Source organism: Motacilla alba, chromosome 6 (assembly GCF_015832195.1).
Source record: "Motacilla alba alba isolate MOTALB_02 chromosome 6, Motacilla_alba_V1.0_pri, whole genome shotgun sequence".
Lineage (NCBI taxonomy): Eukaryota > Metazoa > Chordata > Aves > Passeriformes > Motacillidae > Motacilla > Motacilla alba.
Window position 1 is genome coordinate 31,550,678 of NC_052021.1, and position 16,661 is coordinate 31,567,338.

At 44.5% G+C, this 16,661-nt stretch overlaps 1 protein-coding gene across 15 annotated transcripts in view; it reads left to right on the plus strand.

The window, feature by feature from the left end:
- Window positions 1-16,661, plus strand: part of TACC2 (transforming acidic coiled-coil containing protein 2) — a 129,589-nt gene that overhangs the window by 45,479 nt on the left and 67,449 nt on the right. For all 15 annotated transcript variants that reach the window (XM_038141695.1, XM_038141699.1, XM_038141707.1 and 12 more), the window contains 2 exons: window positions 9,670-9,795; window positions 15,132-15,263. In XM_038141695.1, the coding sequence (XP_037997623.1) occupies window positions 9,670-9,795; window positions 15,132-15,263 (258 nt within the window). The remainder of the gene's footprint in view (window positions 1-9,669; window positions 9,796-15,131; window positions 15,264-16,661) is intronic.

Here is a 16,661-nt window from a genome sequence, read left to right on the forward strand (position 1 = left end):
GGGGTGTCTAGTTGTTTCAACAGGTAAAAAAATCAAATTAGGAAGACAGGCTGTATGTAGGCAAGTAGGATTTAAGTGATTCATTGGCCTGGTGTTTCCCAGCCTCCAGCTTGTCCATCTTGGCTTCTCTTTGTCCATGGTGCTCTGAAAAACATGGAGCACGTGCTCCATGAAACTCATCAAACTGCCTTTTTAAAATTCTTCCCCAGATTGTTTTTCCGAGCTGCTTTGGCTATTGAAACACAAACAGTGTAATCAATAAAGCCTTTAAAAAATTTTTTTAAGGCACTCAAGAGCTTATGTAAAATCTTTGGAATTTGTAACCATGATAACATTGTTATGCTCTCCTAGCTGATAGAAATATCAAAGCCAGCTAAGAATAACTCTGCAGCAGACAGAGAAGATTGGATTTGTTTCCTGGAATGGAAGCAAAAGCATGAATACATTGCTCAGTTACTAACAACTATGGAAAAAAATAAATAGACACTTAAAAATTCCATTTCCCCTTCCTAACAATGTCATTAAACACTCAAAAGAGAGAGTTAGTTTCGCTGAATGTTTAAAAGTCTCCAAAATTTTCCACATCTTCTCTTTTTTTTTTTTTTTTTTTTAATGTTGTGATGATACGTGAAACTTATATTACATCTACCATTCTCCAAATCTTGTTCTTCTGGTAGAAACTCCAAATAAACTTGGTTTGCTAGAGAAGCTATCATTGGAATTTGTGAGGCTTTGAGTCTAGCCTAAGGTTTTCTAATTGGAAATTTGCAAAATGGCAGTTTCCCATCACTTTGATCCTCCAAGATGTAATGGGTTAACACTGAACTTTCCTTTAGATTAAGATGAAAATCTGGGAACCTAAAGAGACAGCCATCCTAAAGCCTTTCCAGTACAAATTGCTGGGAAATGCACAACCTAGTTTTCAGCCACCACAAATGATGGTTGTGGGCAATTTGTGTGTGGAAAGAAGTGGAAATATGAAGTGGAAATATAAAGTTCAGGTGTTTGTTACAGACATGGCTTGGTATCTCAGCCAGGCTCTCTACAGTTAATTGGGTCTGTGGTTTTGCAGAGTGAATGACTGTGAACCTCTGGTCAGGAAATGCAAACAAGAAACTCCTGTTTTATTGTAAATCTGAAGTACATTTGTATGGATTTGTTGCAGAAGGGTCTTAAAATGGGCACCAAGTTTTCACAAAGAGCAGTTTAAAAGCACACATACATTTTTTGCAAGGCCATGTAGTGATAGGCCAAGGGAGAATGGCTTTAAAATGAAAAAGGGCAGGGCTAGATTGGATATGGGGAAGAAATTCTTCCCTGAAAGGGTGGTGAGACCCTGGAACAGATTTTCCAGAGAAGCTGTGGCTGCCCCTGGATCCCTGGCAGTGCCCAAGCCCAGGTTGGACAGGGCTTGGAGCAACCTGGGACAGTGGAAGGTGTCCCTGTCCATGGCAGGGGGGTGGCTCCTATAAATGTCCCTTCCAGCCAAACCCATTCTGTGATTCCACAGTTTACATTTTTTAAGTGTCCCCCCTGGTATGTCCCATCCTGATGCTTTCTGGACTTTTCCTTGTGGCTCCTTGGGAGCCAGGGAAGGGCTTGGACTCTGGCACAGCCATCCTGTGGGATGTCTCCTGCTCCCAGTCCCTCTCATCAGCTGCTCTGGCCTCCAGAGAAACCTTTGCAAGGCTTTCCTTGGCAGCTCTTTGGTCTGCCCCAGCCACCCTTGCCCTGTCCTTGTCTGCTGGGAGCTTATCTCTTATTTCCCTGTGCTTTTCAGCTGGTTCCCTCTGTACTCCCCAAGCCCTCAGTTCAGGTAGCTCAGGCACACCCGAGCACGCTCTACCTGGAGTTTCAGCTTATCAGATTCCTACCTTCAAATAGCAGAGGCCACTGGGAGACAATTGGAAGTGTTTCTGTGACAAAGGTGGCTTGAAATTGCTTCACTGTAGGTCAAAGGGTTTTGGCACAGCAAAAGGCTAAGGAATAAACAGGTAGAGGCATGCTGTTGGAGAAAAATGAGCATTTATTCCAAAAATGCTGGGTTTGGTTCTGTTAGCAGGAACGTGGCTTGTCTGTGGCCATGGCTTTGAGCCAGACTGCTGCTCGCAAAGAAAATAAAAATTTATTTTAATGAATCATCCTCTTTCCAGGGTTTCCCTTCTCCCCCAGAGCAGTTATACCTGCAGAAGCTATTTGTGAAATGGCTTCCAGATGGCAAAAAAAGGTTAATTTCCCCCAAAATGAGAGGGGGGACTGGATCCTTGTACCTGTATCAAAAATCACAGTAGGTTGCCATGGCTGGTTTCCTACTGCTTGGGAAGCAGGATATGATAGAGATGCTCTCCCAGAAAGTTTTAACTCGGAGGTTCATCTTAATTCTTGCTGTCAGAGTGGGTGCTGCTGGCTCCAATTCCTGCAGCCCAGTGAGCTCTCCCCACACCATGCACAGTGTTTGCCCCATGAAAAGCAAACAGCATTTTAACACATTACAGCATTTTAACCCATGCTGTTTCAGCATTTTAACCCATTACAGTGTCTGATTTGGTGTCTGGGGATAGTCCTCTATTTCCTGTTCAGGTATCTGAATTGTTAAAAGCAGCAACGTGGAGGGGAAATCTCTGTCTTCTGCTTTCAGACTAGATGGAAAGTTCTCCTCTAACACAAAATTCACCTGAACAAAAATCTCTTGCCCCCTTTGGCTTATAAAAGATAAGACAAGAGCTAGAAGAAACAGTTGACTTCTTTAACAAAAGAGTTAAAATTTTTAAAATTGAATAATGTATTTTCCCCCCTGTAGCCCAGCTCTGAACTGGTGCTTTGAAAAGTCCACGAGGACTTATCATTACTGGACCTTAATATTAAAAAGAGATGCACAGTCCTGCGAGGGGCTGGACTGAGCTCTGAGGAGGAAGTGTTAGTTTTGTCACCCAAGATGTGGCTGGCACCACAGCTGAGGAGTTTGGAGACATGGAGTCAGCTGGGAAACTAACTCAGCTAAACTGAGTCTCTGTAACCCCAGATTTTATCCAGAATATCTGGTATTGCTTACCAAATGCCCAATCTACCAACTCTCTTGCTGTGGGAGAGATATCACAAAGCTTATGGTTATTGTATGGTGTGTTATAAACATGATAATAATCTCTCTGGGGAGAGACAATTAATTCCTTGGGCGCTGGCAGCTCATATATGCAATTTGGTGTATCCCCATGCAGACTTAATTACCTATAAAGCCCTTCTTTTGTGTTGTAATAAACCCATAGGAAACCCAAGAGATTAATAAGGGCAGGCAACTAATTAAAACCGCTCCATTTTCTTCGAGGTAAAGAAACCTGTAAGAAAACAGGTAAAAACCTATGGGAAAAAAAGGAAACTCATAAGAAAGAAGGTAAAGGAAGTTATGAGAAGGCAGGTAAAGAGATCCGTAAGAAAGAAGATACAGAAAAAGGAGATTAACCTATAAAGAAGGCAGGTAAAAAAACCTAGGAGAAAACCTGTGTGACTTTAGGAGTTGGAATCTAACCCAATAATTAAGCCACGATTAAAAATGGTTTGGTTTAGATTTTTTTAAAAAGTTACTTGTTTAGCTATAAACACACAATGCATCAGTGAAAGTTGTGAGGAACTTCACATCTTCATCCTGAAAACATTTTTAAGAGTTCTAAAGTTGGGCAACTGAAACTTTATTTAAAAAAAAAAAAGGAAGTTGCCAAACATCATCAATTAAACCAGGCTCTTCTTAAGCGACTCTTAAAGCCTTGGGAGCTATGTGTGTGTGCTTTGAGCGTTACACACACCGTAATTTAATCCCTCCACATCCCCTCCCCTCCAGCGGATGGAAACTCCGAAATTCCACCGCAAAACCGGGGAGAGGGAGGGAAAAAAAGTCAATAAATCGGAAGACAGCCCAGGTGCGAGGCGGTCAGCCGGGCTAGTCGCTGTTTTTTGCCGCTGTGTCGCGGAGCTCCGCGGGCCGGGCGGGCTGCGCTGCCCCGGGCCCGGCGGGGGAGGACCCGGGCGCGGCAGCGCGGCCGCTCCGGCCTTTCCTCAGGGAGCCTCATGGGAGGAGCCTGCCAGCAGCAGCAGCAGCAGCAGCAGCTCCGGGCTCGCATTGCTCGGCCTTTGTGGGCTCCCGGAGCAGCGGAGGCAGCGGGGCTCGGCGGTGCCCGGCCGCGATGCTGGCAGCGCGGGGCGGCGCTGGCCGAGTGAGGGGCTGCGCCGGGGGGCTGCGCTCACGGCGAGGATGACTGCGGGCAGCAGCGCTGCTGGTTGTTTCCTGGCGTTGGTAAGTACACACTTGTGAGTGAGAAAGTTACTCTTCCCCCTTTTTTGCTTTTCCTTTTCTTTTCTTTTTTTTTTAAGGATTTTTTTTTTCTTTTTCTTGTGGAAGCTGTTTCTCCCGTTCCCACAGCGCTGCCTCCAGCTCTGGGTCAGGATTAACTCTCCTTCCTTCCCCCCCCCAAACCAAAACCTCAGTGGTTTTGTGGCTCCTGCCCTGGTTTCTGGCTGGGTTTGGGGTTTCTGCAGGAGTGAGGAGGAGACTCTGCGTGTGCTGTTTGCACTGAGGAGCTTTTCCTTCAGGTTTGCTGGCTAGGAACTTTGGGGATTTGGGAACTTTGCAGTCCTGCTCCAGTGACATCAGGACGTGACCGAGAGCCCTTCCGAGCCTCTAAAAGCTGCTCGTGGTGACGTGATGGGCTTTTTTTAATGGTTGACAGTTATTACAGCAAATATGCTTATTCATCCTGTGCAGGCGAGATTTATACTTCTGACACTTTTCTGTGGCTTTCTGCCGTCCCTCTTTTAGTTTGCAAAGGAAGTAGTGCAGTAGCACATGTTTCAGTGCCTTTAAGTATTTGAATCTAATATAGTTGTGTTTGTTTAGTGTAGCAACTCACCCTGAGTTTTAATGCGACCGCAGTAATGTAGCACGCTCAAAAAAAAAAAAAATCCTATTTTATTGTTACAGCTGATCAAACCTGGGTGCACTGGTTACAGAAATCAGGGGGTTCCTAAGCAAGGAGGGCTGGGTGAGAGAGGAAGTGCAGGACCGCAGGTAATGTGTGACTAAACCCCGTCCCCTGCCAAGATAATTCCTCTGTCTTGTCAGGGTTTCCACAACGAGTGCCAGAAAAATGCATTTTTTGGAAATGCCCGTGCAGGGTCCCTGACAGCTCCAGCAGAACGCCGGGAGTTACCTGCGGGCACTGCCAGCTGCTGCACAGCTGGGCTGCTCTCCAAGTGGGCATTGCCTTCAGGAAGCCTTGGGATGAATGATTCCACGTCTCCAGAACCAGCTCCTGCACTTGTTTGCCTTTCTGGTGGTGTTGGGATGGAATTGTGCTGGAAGGGAAGGGATTCTCCCGTTGCTGGAAGCACAGCCGTGTGTCCGGAGCTGGGTGGCCACGAGGACGGTGGCCAGCCAGGGTGGTGGCAGGTCCCTCCCTTGGGGACAGGTGTGACTCAGGTGCTGCCCCACCCTCCCTGCGTGCTCCAGGCACTGTCACCCAGCTCCCAGACCTGTTCTGCTGATTCCTCGAGTCCTGCTCAGGGGAACATCATGGAAATCTGGAATAATTCCCCCAGGAGCCAGTTCTGGTCCCTTGGTGACTGTGCCTTTTTTCCAGAAGTGTGGTTCTGCTGCCATGCATTGGGCATCAAACTCATGTTCCCCCTCTGGGACAGGGGTTTTATTTGTTTTTAATTAACACATGCCAGTTCATTTCTTGGATACCTTCATTGCTGTGTTTGCACAGCTCCAGCTCAGCAGGGCTCAGCCTGGCCCAGGCCAAGCCTAAATACAAAGTGCTGGTGCCAGGCACTGGCAGCGTAGTTTTTTCTTCAGAGTATGGAATTTGAGAGATTTTTCCCAAATCACATATTTAAATGCATAAGTAGGTCTTTTGTTGGGTTTACAAAAGGCAGTGTATTGCCCAAAACTTGAGCTTTTGACTGTGAGTGCGTTTTTAGCTGGTGAAAGTAAAACCTTGGCTAAATCTAAGCACAGTGACCAGCAAAAGTGACCCCCAGTCTGAGCTTTTAAGCTGCTGCTGGTGGATGGACTTGTCCTGTGAGGATGGATGTTCCCTTAGTTCCTTGGGAAATAAAGCCACACTTTCCATTTTAATCTTAGAAACTCATATTTTTCCTGAAATGCTGTTGATATTTAAATGGGTTTTAAATTAATTCATAAGTGGTAGTGCAGGAGGGCAAAAAAGAGGAGTTTGTTTGTTTTTAATGCTTTGCTTGTATCTTATGCAGCAGGTCTGGGGTGTTTCCTAAACAAGTTTAGCTTCAGTTAGTGATACCTGTAATGTTGATTTCTTATATGAGAAATAACTTCTTACCTCCATCTCTGCTGAATCATTGACAGGGTAATTCATTCCCAGTAATCATGGAAATACTTTTAAAGAACAGAAATACCAAAGGGACATAGAGCTACTGTAACAGGTTATTGCTGGATTTTCTAGAATTTCTATTTCAGTGAGTATGGTTAATAAGCTGCAAACTGAACTGTGAGAAGATTAGTATTACGAAGGAATTAATAAAATTGATCAAATTTTATGATCTACAGTGTGTTTGAATGAATGACTTTGTAACTGATGTAGGTGCTGCTAGATCTTTTTCCTTTCCAAAGAATTGCAGTGTAAGAGCTTAACAGAAATAGCAAATTCTCTCAATATATTTCTGGGATTGATTAATACTTTTTCTTATGTATGGGTAAACTGAGGCTTAGAAATTTGACTCATTGGCCCAAAGTATTAGAAAGCCAAGTATGAAATGTAAAGGGTTTTGTTTGTCAGCCTTTCTGCACCCAGTGAGAACATCTTGTGTCCTGAAGAAAACAAAACAGTGGGTGGTGAGAGCACTGAGAGCTCAGTCCTGCCTTGTGGTTGTTGGTGCCATTTTCCAGAGATTTCTGGAGTAAGAGCAGAATCCACAAATCTTGCTCTTATCTCATTAAAAGCAGCCAAATGTTTGGGGCTGGGAGATAGCAGAGTTTGAAATGCTTATTGGTTTCCCTTGGAGTAAACTTGGAGCTATTGTTGACTGTTCAAAGGGAGCCTCATCCAGCTCTCCTGATTGGAAAAACATGGACAGGGAGTAAATGCCAAGACCTGGAGCTGCCTTCTGTCTCCAGCACCAGTATCAGAGTGTTTTATAACTTTCCTATGAAATTAGGAGTTTAAGGTCTGCGTCTCAGGGATGTCAGGAGGAGAGCAGCAAACAGACCCACCAGAGCACCCAGCACTCCCTGTCTCTGTGTCCATGTGTGCCAAATTGTGTCCCTGTGTGTATCTTAAATTTCTGCCTTTGTTTGAAGCCTTCTTACATAGAGTAAGACCTGTGTGTTTAAGAAGAAATTAGCTTTATGAAGTTATTTCTCATTCATTCATTGATATATAATGAACACTGTTGGTCCAGCTTTGCCTGAAACTTTTTATTTGCATACCTGCCTTCTAACAGTGACTTGGAATATCTCTTTTCATGGCTAAGTAGAGGCCTTAAAAGTGAAATTGTGAAACTCAAGAGCCTAAGGATACTTGATGGGCAGTGTCTTTCTCTTGTGACACACTAATAACAGACTGAACCCCGTGGTCTTGGGGCTGAATTTAGTGTGCTCGCTGCAGCTGTTGGTAAGCAACTGCTTGTTAAACTGTGAGGTATTTTCCTTTGCAAACTATTTCAGTCATGCCTGTCGTAAGTAGAATTTGGAAGCAGTTTTATGTCGATCCTCTTCCAGGCTGGACCCAGAACCGAGGCGGCAGAATGGAGAAGGCCCATGGCCTTTTTATGGAGCTCAGTTCTTGCAACAAGTTGGCCTTAGAGGCTGGTGGCTGCAGAGGGCTGGCAGCAGGGACCTGGTGGCAGGCCCTGGAGAGCCCAGGGCAGTTGAGATTCCTGGGAATGTCACTTGTTGAACTCGTTTGAGCAGCCTGTGGATGGCTTCATTGTTTGTGCAGCACAGAGCAGGGTGGCTTGGCAAGGAGCAGCTTCTCCATCACCTCCCCAGGCCTGAGTTTCAGGTTACTTTGTCCATAAACTATGAAAATCCCTATCCAGGAGTTGGTTGTGCGGGAAACGTGAGTGGTGAGGAGCAAACACTTGTCGCCAGGTTGGGGCACAGCAGTTTCAGTTGCAGTTTGGGTTTGTGCTGTGCTTTCTAGCTGTTTACAGGAATAGTCTTAGTGCTGTGTCACAGCAAGAAGAAAACCTGCCCATCTCCTCAGTTCACTCATTATGTACATAAAAAGAAATTGTCAAGTGCTGTTGTCAAAAATCTACTTTCTAAACAGTCATTTTAGGGAAAACCAGAGGGGACACCCCAGCTGCACCTCAGTAATGAATGTAAACCTGTCCCTTTGTGATAATAATCCAGAGGACTTTGGAACCTGTAAACACCTTGGCTCAAAGGTCCCTACAACAGGCAGAGCCCTCAGGTGTGGTTAAACCAGAGAACCTGTGGGCAGTCAATTGCTCAGACTTGTAATTGTTTTTCCCACATGAACATGTTACAGAATCCTTTAGATAAAATATGGGAAGTGTGAGTACATTCAGATGTACCTCCAGTCATTACCAGAACAACACTGACATTGTTATAGTAAACTTTAACTGTTATGTTTTTTAATTCAAAATTAAATTACAGTAGGGAATCATCCCCCATCTCTGGATTTGAAGTTAGGTAAGGAGGTAATCACTTAGAGTTAAAGCTCAGTTTTCTGAGCTTTATTTTATTTAGGGCTTTTTATTTATAAGCTGGAATTGCAAATGCTGCGTGACAGTTTTGAGTTGATGCACCTCAAATCCATCTGTGTGTGGTACCATCCCAGTGTGTTCAGTGTTGTATTCACTAGGTAGTACAGGAAACAATGTGGACAGAGGAGGTCCAGGGTGGTGTGAAATTCCGTCAGCAGTTGAAGGTCACACTTTATGGTTTACAAATAACCTGAGAATTTTGGTGAATTTTAGGGAAAACTGATACTTCCAGGGCCCTGATCTCTGAGTGGTCACGTGGCAAAGTCAGGTTGAAGTAGGCAGCAAAAACATTGTTTTCAGGGGGTTCCCATGGTTTGGTGTCTCTTAAAAATAAACAAAGTCTCTTTTTCAGTGAGGCTCCTTTCCTTATTGATTCAGGAGTGTGTTTCCAAAGGGGCTTGTTCAGTCACGAGCTGCTGGTACTCAGTGGCACTCTGCCTTTCCCAGGAATGGGACAAGGCTGCATGTCTCCCTGTGGGTGTTCTCCACAGCACCTGGACACCTTTGACTCCGTGCCCCACTGCTGAGTCCCCCCAGCTCAGGAGAAAGGCAGCATCAAGCTCCTTGTACTTTGCGGTTTCTGATTGAGGGGATCTTGTCGTTTCTCTTGTTCAAGCTGCAGCTCCATTTCTTGTTTGCTTTTCATAATCGGGAGCACAATGGGGTTCATTTGCTGTTGGGTTGTACTGTCTCACTGCTCCTGCAGTTGTAAGTCAGACAAAAACCCAGAGACTTCAGTTCTGTGGGAGCAAAAGCAACTTAGATTAAAAATGCCAGCTTCCTCTGTGTTCCCTAACACACAAGTTAGCTCATTCATGCCCAAGTCCAGGGATTCAGAAGGATAAACAGCAGTAAATCTGCAATAACTCAGACATTAAAGGCTGCCTTTCTCTCTGTCTTTTCTCTCCACAGCCCTGCTGGGCCAGGTGATGATAATCAGTTGGCTTCTCCCCTGGATCCCTGTGAGCATCCCTCAGCTGTGTCTGCAGCCTTTGGAAATGCTGTCCCCGTGGGAGCTGCTGAGCTGACTGCAGCCAGGTACTGTCCAGAGCTGTGCCTGGGGCAGGGCGGTGGCTGCACCTCTCCCTGCTGCAGGGGAATGGAGCACCAGGAGCTCAGCACTGGCTGAGGAACTGCTGCCACCCTCCTTGCATGGATAAATGTCTGCTGGAGCCATTGCTGATGGGTTTGCTGAGTCTGCCTCTATCTATCAGCAGAGATCTCTACCAGAGTTTAAATCCTCCCTTGTCAAAACCTTCAGAAGAAAATTCTGTTTACCCTTTCCTGAGATTCTATCACTTCAGCACATAGGAGGGTTGTGACATGTGAAGATTCAATATACACCCTGTGTTTTTTTAGGTGCTTATGCTTTTTTTTTTTTTTTTTCTATTAGTACAAGGTAAATAATCCTTGGAGCATTTTCTTTGAGAAGTTTTTAAACAGTGTAATGTTGATTATAAGGCATTCAGGTATCTCTGTTGGACTCTGGCCTTTTTGTCTGCCTTTGCTTGCACTGAGAAGGGAAACTTGCTTTCTTTGTGCTGGTGGTGGTGGGGTTGTCAGGATCTTGGGGCATATAAATTTATCTGAACAATAGAGGAAGCCTTGTAGGGTGTGTGTACCCTTCAATCACCAGGAGTTCAGTGGAGTGTAAACACACACAGTATATTTAAGCTAGCATTACATTTGTTCGCTGAAGTCACAATAATACACCATCAAAGGCTGGAGGGACCTTGTGTGGTTTGCTCAATCCACCTTAAAAGCTGGGTCACTTTGCTGTTTAGCCCATCCTGGTCTGCCACCAGTCCCCAAGCTGGTTAGTCACCAATGCTGGCTGGGAGAGACTGTGAGAAACAAACTTTTTCCTACAGTCAGAGTAAGATGATCTAGAGAAGCTTACAGTGGGAAGCTAATGATGTGGATTCCTTTCAGTTCTTGTAAGTTTTTACTCAAAAAGTTGTGTGCCTTTTGTTTTTAACAAATGTAATTGGGTTACTGATGGTTTTTTGTGGATTCTGCTTTTCTTGCTAATGGATTGTTGGCCGTAGTAGTGAGGCAGTTAGAAAAGAGTGAGCATTAATTGAGGTGGAGCTGTGAACTACTTTCTGAATGTGGAAGCATGAAAAAGGCACCAAAAGTGCCAGAAAGATTTGTATATGGTCTTTGGACTGCAGTCTGGAACAGAAGATTGTGTGCCCTTGGGGTGATAATTTGCTGTTTGCAGGGAAAAAGGCACACAAGCTGTCTATGATTAAACATTTAGGGAGAGCAATCTCAGAGTGCTTTAATTCACTGTTTCTTGTAAACCTCATCAATTCACTCTTGTTTGCATTCTCACATCAATCTGGAATTTCAAGTTAATTATATTATACCTTTTCTTTTGATCTCCTTCATAACTTGTGCCTTTTAAATGCTTTATTGTTAATGTCTGAAGGCTGTCTCGGGGTTCCTTGCTCCACCCCAGTGGCACAGGCTGTGCTGGTGCTGAGCTGTGGTTGCCTCATCCAGGGTGGCTGAGCCCAGTAGGGGTGAGGGCACAGGGACTGTGCAGCAACCACAGGGTCTGGTGGTTTCCAAATCCTGGCCTTGAGGGAGCTGCAAGGATTTTTGCAAGGGTTCAGCACGAAAAAGGGGCAAGCCAGGGATATTTCAGGTTGGATGTAGGTAGTTTTCCAGTTCCTGGAACAGAGGAAACTGACAGAGAAATACACTGTGGTCAACTAGAGTGAAGCTGGCTGTGAGTGCTTCTTCTGTGTTTGTTGGTTTTAACTCTTTTGTTTGTTTTTTTTAAGTACTGCACAAGTTAAGAGGCTGCAACTGTGCCCACCCCCAGGTGGCAGCTGGTTGGCAGAGGAGGGGTTAAACCAGTGCAGCTGAACCCCTGCTTTAACTCCTGTGTGTTCAGTCCTGGTGCAGCTCCTCCTGCAGCAGCTCTGCTGATTTCCATGGGCTGTGCTAACAGCATGAAGTTGGTAGCAAATGAAAGTGTTAAAACGCTGGGCTTATGGTAGCAGGACTGGGCTTTTCTTACCCAAGGGAGGAGCCTCAGTGATGTTTTTTCTTTCATGTCATTGCCTTATTTGTCATCAGCAATTCACCTGTGTCACGGAGCAGATTATTGCTGATATGAGTAAAATAATCTTATTAAACTCTCTGCTTTTTTAGCATTTTATGTAGAAGCACAGCACCACTGCATTTCAGTGTGGCTGGGTACAATTCCCTAGTGCACACACATGTGATGTCTCTGTTCTGCCTACTGGGTACCTCTGCAAAATGGAAATGTTACAGGGGCTCTGAATGCCATGGTGTTATTCCAGTCTGTCTGCAGTAAGGTCCAATCATAAAGTGGTTTCCCCCAAAAGATGTAGTTATTTACTAAATTTGCTTTTGTTTCTGTGTATTTCCCCATCAGGGGTGTCACATCATGCAGATGGTGTGCACTTTGACAGGGAAAAATTATGGTGTGTGCATGATGGGGGTCAGTTTGTGCTAAATGGCTTCCAGATGGCAGGGCAGAGTAACAGATCAGGTTGTCCCTCCATCTGTCCAGTCAGGAAACTCTATCTTTGTTTGGCTTCTTGAGGGTGACTGACTGCCTCTCTCCTGCTGATACCATATTGATCAGGGACAGCATGCTAGCATCTGCTCAGTGAGATTTTATTTATCTACAGAGAAGTGCCCTGAAAAGAATTAGGTAAAAAGTTCACTGGTGGTTCTGCCAAGCATTTTTGTTCAGCAATGAAAGGCCAAGTTCACTCTGATTTGCCAGGACATGTTGCTCTAGGAGAAGTTTTGGCCAGGCACAGCTTTCTCTTTACTCTGCAGGTGCAGAGCTCTGCAACAGGACTTCTGTGTAGCAGGAGGAATGTTTGGGTTGGAAAGGTGGAGAAGGCAAATGAGAGCCCTGTCTGTACAAGACCACAGCTTAGCTGGGTTCCAGGTTAGAGGTGTGAAACACTTCTGAGCAGTGTCTGTTCCCTGTAACTTCCTTCCTGGCTTGGGGGGAAAAAACCCAAACCTTCAAATGCCCAGGAAAAAATGACAGCTTAGAAGGCACTTGGTGCATGTGTTTGGGGCTGTACTTCTCAGTGTTGGCAGCACAAACAGGGAGTACCCACGTTGTCTGTGCACACAGATAGTCAGAAAATTATTTTTGAGGTTTACTTATCAGAGATAGTGCTTGAAAATGCTTGTTTTCTAATCAGCTCGTCTCCACAGGGTAAATACTGGTCAATGTATATTTTATTGTGCACTGAGAAGACTTAGGCCTTTTGGTAGTATTCTTCTTGCAAGAATATTAAAATATTACTACTTGAGAAAAAAGTTTAATGGAAAATCTTGTTTTAGTAAGAGCTGTGGAGAGGTTTTAATGTAGCCACTTCATGTCTGAGGTGATCAAAGTCCCATGAGTTGATACATGGACCCCAGTTGATGCAGTGTTAGGCTGGAGAACTCAGAGTGAACAGAAAATCTGTATTTTGGACAGGGTTTCTGTTCTGTGCTCCCCTGCCTCAATTTATGCAGTCTGTCAGAGCAGGAGGAGGAGTGGACACCGGGCTTTGGGAAGGATGGGGAGCAGAGCTTTCCCAGAAATGCTGGTGTGTTGATGGCAAGCTTTGCTTTAGTGTTGGGAATGACACTCATTAGTCAAAATATCTCTGAAAATGGTTTCATTTGATGTGGAAAGGTTTGGAGGGGGCAGCTGAAGGGCTGCAGATGATCATGAGGACCTGTGTGAAGAGTGTGGGTGAAACAGGTGCTGCTGTAAGACTGGGGCAGCTTTGTGTGTCCATAACACCAGGGGCATAATTTATGTGCCTGTGGTGGTCTTGTTTGGCTGGGCCCTCTTGTGAATTGTTTGGGTTTTGCAGCTCTTTGTTTGCTCTCCAAACAGATGTTCACCATTCACTTATTTTTAGCAGTTCACTTTTTTCTGCTTTAAAAATCTTAAACTTTCACTGCTCTCCGTGTGCCCCTATATAGTCACAGCCTTGGTATAGAGAGGATGCTGTTACTATTTTAGTACAGAGACATTTTTAGCCAAGGACAAAGGCCTTTGCATGAAAAAGGAAACAGCCTGCTTTTTAATCATTATTTATTTATTTGTTTGTATTCACTTGATGGGGCTGAGAATTCTGGGTGTCTGTGTCAGCATCAGGCCAGTTTGGACAAACAGAAGGAAGGAAAGGAAGGAAGGAGTGAGGAAAGCAGAGATAATTTCTTAGGAGAGGTAGCTGGGCAGTTGTCCCATATGGCACAAAGCAGCTTTGTGGGTATAAGCTAATCAAGGTAAACCACACTCACAAAGAGCTTTGGTGATCCTAGTCCTGAGTGGACAAGTGCTTTGGGAAGTGGCTGTTCTCGTGCTCCTGTGTGTTGTGACTAAAGTCAGGGATGTGGTTTAGGCTTGTCCTCTGTTTGTGCACCAAAGAAAGGAACAGTCTGTCCCTGGACCTTACTAACTCTTCATCAGTAACGCAATTCCATCTGCTGCCTACAGTTCCAGTGTAATTACTGGGGGGAGAGGAGAGGAAAAATTAAAAGGAATGACTAAGATAGCTGTTTATATTTAATTCAGGAAACCTGTAAGAAGCTTCTCAGCCACGTCCTGTTTTTATCAACGTTTCCATCAGCATTTGTGTCTGTGTCTCTGGCAGCAGCACCAGCAGGAGGGGAGGTTGTTGTGTGTGGCTGCTGCCCCAGGACATTTGTGTCCCTCTGGTGTGCCCTGGAAGAGACAGTGTGGCATGACAAGACCTTGAACTGCTCCTGCTTTTGAGACATGAAGTCATGGGTTATTTAGTTCCTTTCCTGTTAATGAGTGTGGCTGTGAGCAGGGGGAGTTGTGTGGTTGCTGCCCTGCTCCCGAGCGTGGGGCTTTGCTGAGCAGAGGGACTTCACATCCATGGGATGAGTTCTGGGGTTACTGTGTTTAGCTTCACAGCCTGGGGAGAGCTTTTAAAGTAAGAGAATGTTTTAGTCCAAGATTTTAGGGTTTTTTTTTGCTCAAACACAAATTATTTAATGGAATGTTTATATTGTACAGTGAGGAAAAAGGGAGCAAAGCAGTCATTAGTTATTTATTTATTATACTGATTTCATATACAGTTCAATTCTGTAGCACTTATTGTTATGGTCTGTAGAGGCTGTCAAGACTTTGCAATATTACTGATGATCTGGTCATCTGAGAAGTGAAGTGAAATAATGCTTGGAGGAAGTAATTTTTGGGAGGTGGGAGAAAGAGGGAGTTTGGGAGGGGATGATGTGCTCCTTACAGCTCCTTGTAGATCCAGCCAAAGTTCATCCTATTCTTCATTAAAGCTTCGTGGGCATTACTGAAATTTGTCAGCTTATTTTTAATACCTGTTTTGCAGCACTTCCAAGCCTGATAGCTGCAAGGGAGTTGATGACCACATTTCTGAGGATGTACCTTTGGCTGTGACCCCTGGTGATGGTGTAGAGCTGCCTGCTGAAGAAACCAAGGGTTTCACAAGGGAAAAAAAAAGGTATTGTCTGATTGCAATTGTTACAAGACTTTTCCATGTCTTCACATCTTTTGCTTAAGAAATGTTCCTAGTGTGAAAGAGGCTGACTGAGTTTGACAGGTGTTTTGTCTAAGTTACATGAACACTTTGCTGCTGGATTTTGAATCCAAATGTTAGATTTATCAAGACGTGGCTAATCCAGTGTATCTACTCCTAAATACCAGAAGAGGGAGCTTAGGCTACACTGGTTATTACTATGATCTTTCTTTCTATTTTTAAACTATTATTTTTTTAGTTTTTTTTCCCCAATATCTTCCTTTCTTGAATTAAAGTTTATTGTGTTTTGTTTTGTTTTGTTTCTGGGTGTGAAACTGTGCAAGATCAGCTCCCATTTAAGAGGACTGTCCAGCTCATTCCCCTTCAGACGTTTCCAACAAATTTCCCACCCCACACCTGATTTGCATTGTCACTGTCAGTAGTGAAGGAAGAAGTTTTTCAGCTTGGTTTCCCTCTTGCTGTATAAATGTTACCTCGATTTCAAAGTTAAATGTTTCACTCTCTCAGATCTACGCTGATTGTTGCCATAGTGTTTGAGAAGTGCTCCAGCACATCTTTGCTTTGAAAAGCCCTGAGTGAGACTCACAGAATGGTTTGGGTTGGAAAGAACCATAAAGATCATGTCCCAGCCATCCCATCTCAAATATAGTCGAGACATGTGCTTGGATATTCCTGTCTGAGGTGATTAACCAGTCTGCTCTTGGGGCTCAGCAATCAAGGCCTGCCCTTAGTGTGACATCTATTAATGGAAAAGGTCACAGCACAGCTGAGAACATGAAATGGGCACTCCCTGGGGAGCAGCATTCTCCACCCCACCAATACCCACTGGCAGCTTGTGACAAGTGGGATGCAAGACAGGAGACACCACAGGAAATGCAGTTATGCCACTACAGCTCTACTCAGAAATGTCAAAAGATGCTGCTGTCAGCAGGAGGGTACTCGGAATTATGAATTAAAATGTACACAATAGACGTGTTCTGCTGTGGAACAGCACAAAGAGCTATTAGCAAATGCTGCTGAAAAAATATCCACTGTAATACCTAGGAAATGTTGATTAATCATGTCTTCCAAACTCCTGATTGTTTTGATCAGAAAAATGGTGTCTTCACCTTCAGTGAATGTGCTGCTGAGGCACAGTTAGGCCAGGTCTTTGTAGTTTTCCTCTGTGACACTGCAGTGCACAAACCTGTGAACCGTTGATGGAGAACAGAAGCGTTTTGCACCAGCATGCAATTTCTGTCATCTGGAAAGGATTTTCTGTATTGAAGGGTAGATACAATGGTTATCATCTAAAAATGGAGAAAAATGGGAATGTGAGATTTTCAGTTGGAAAATGCTCACCCTGAGATGTTGGCTCTGTCC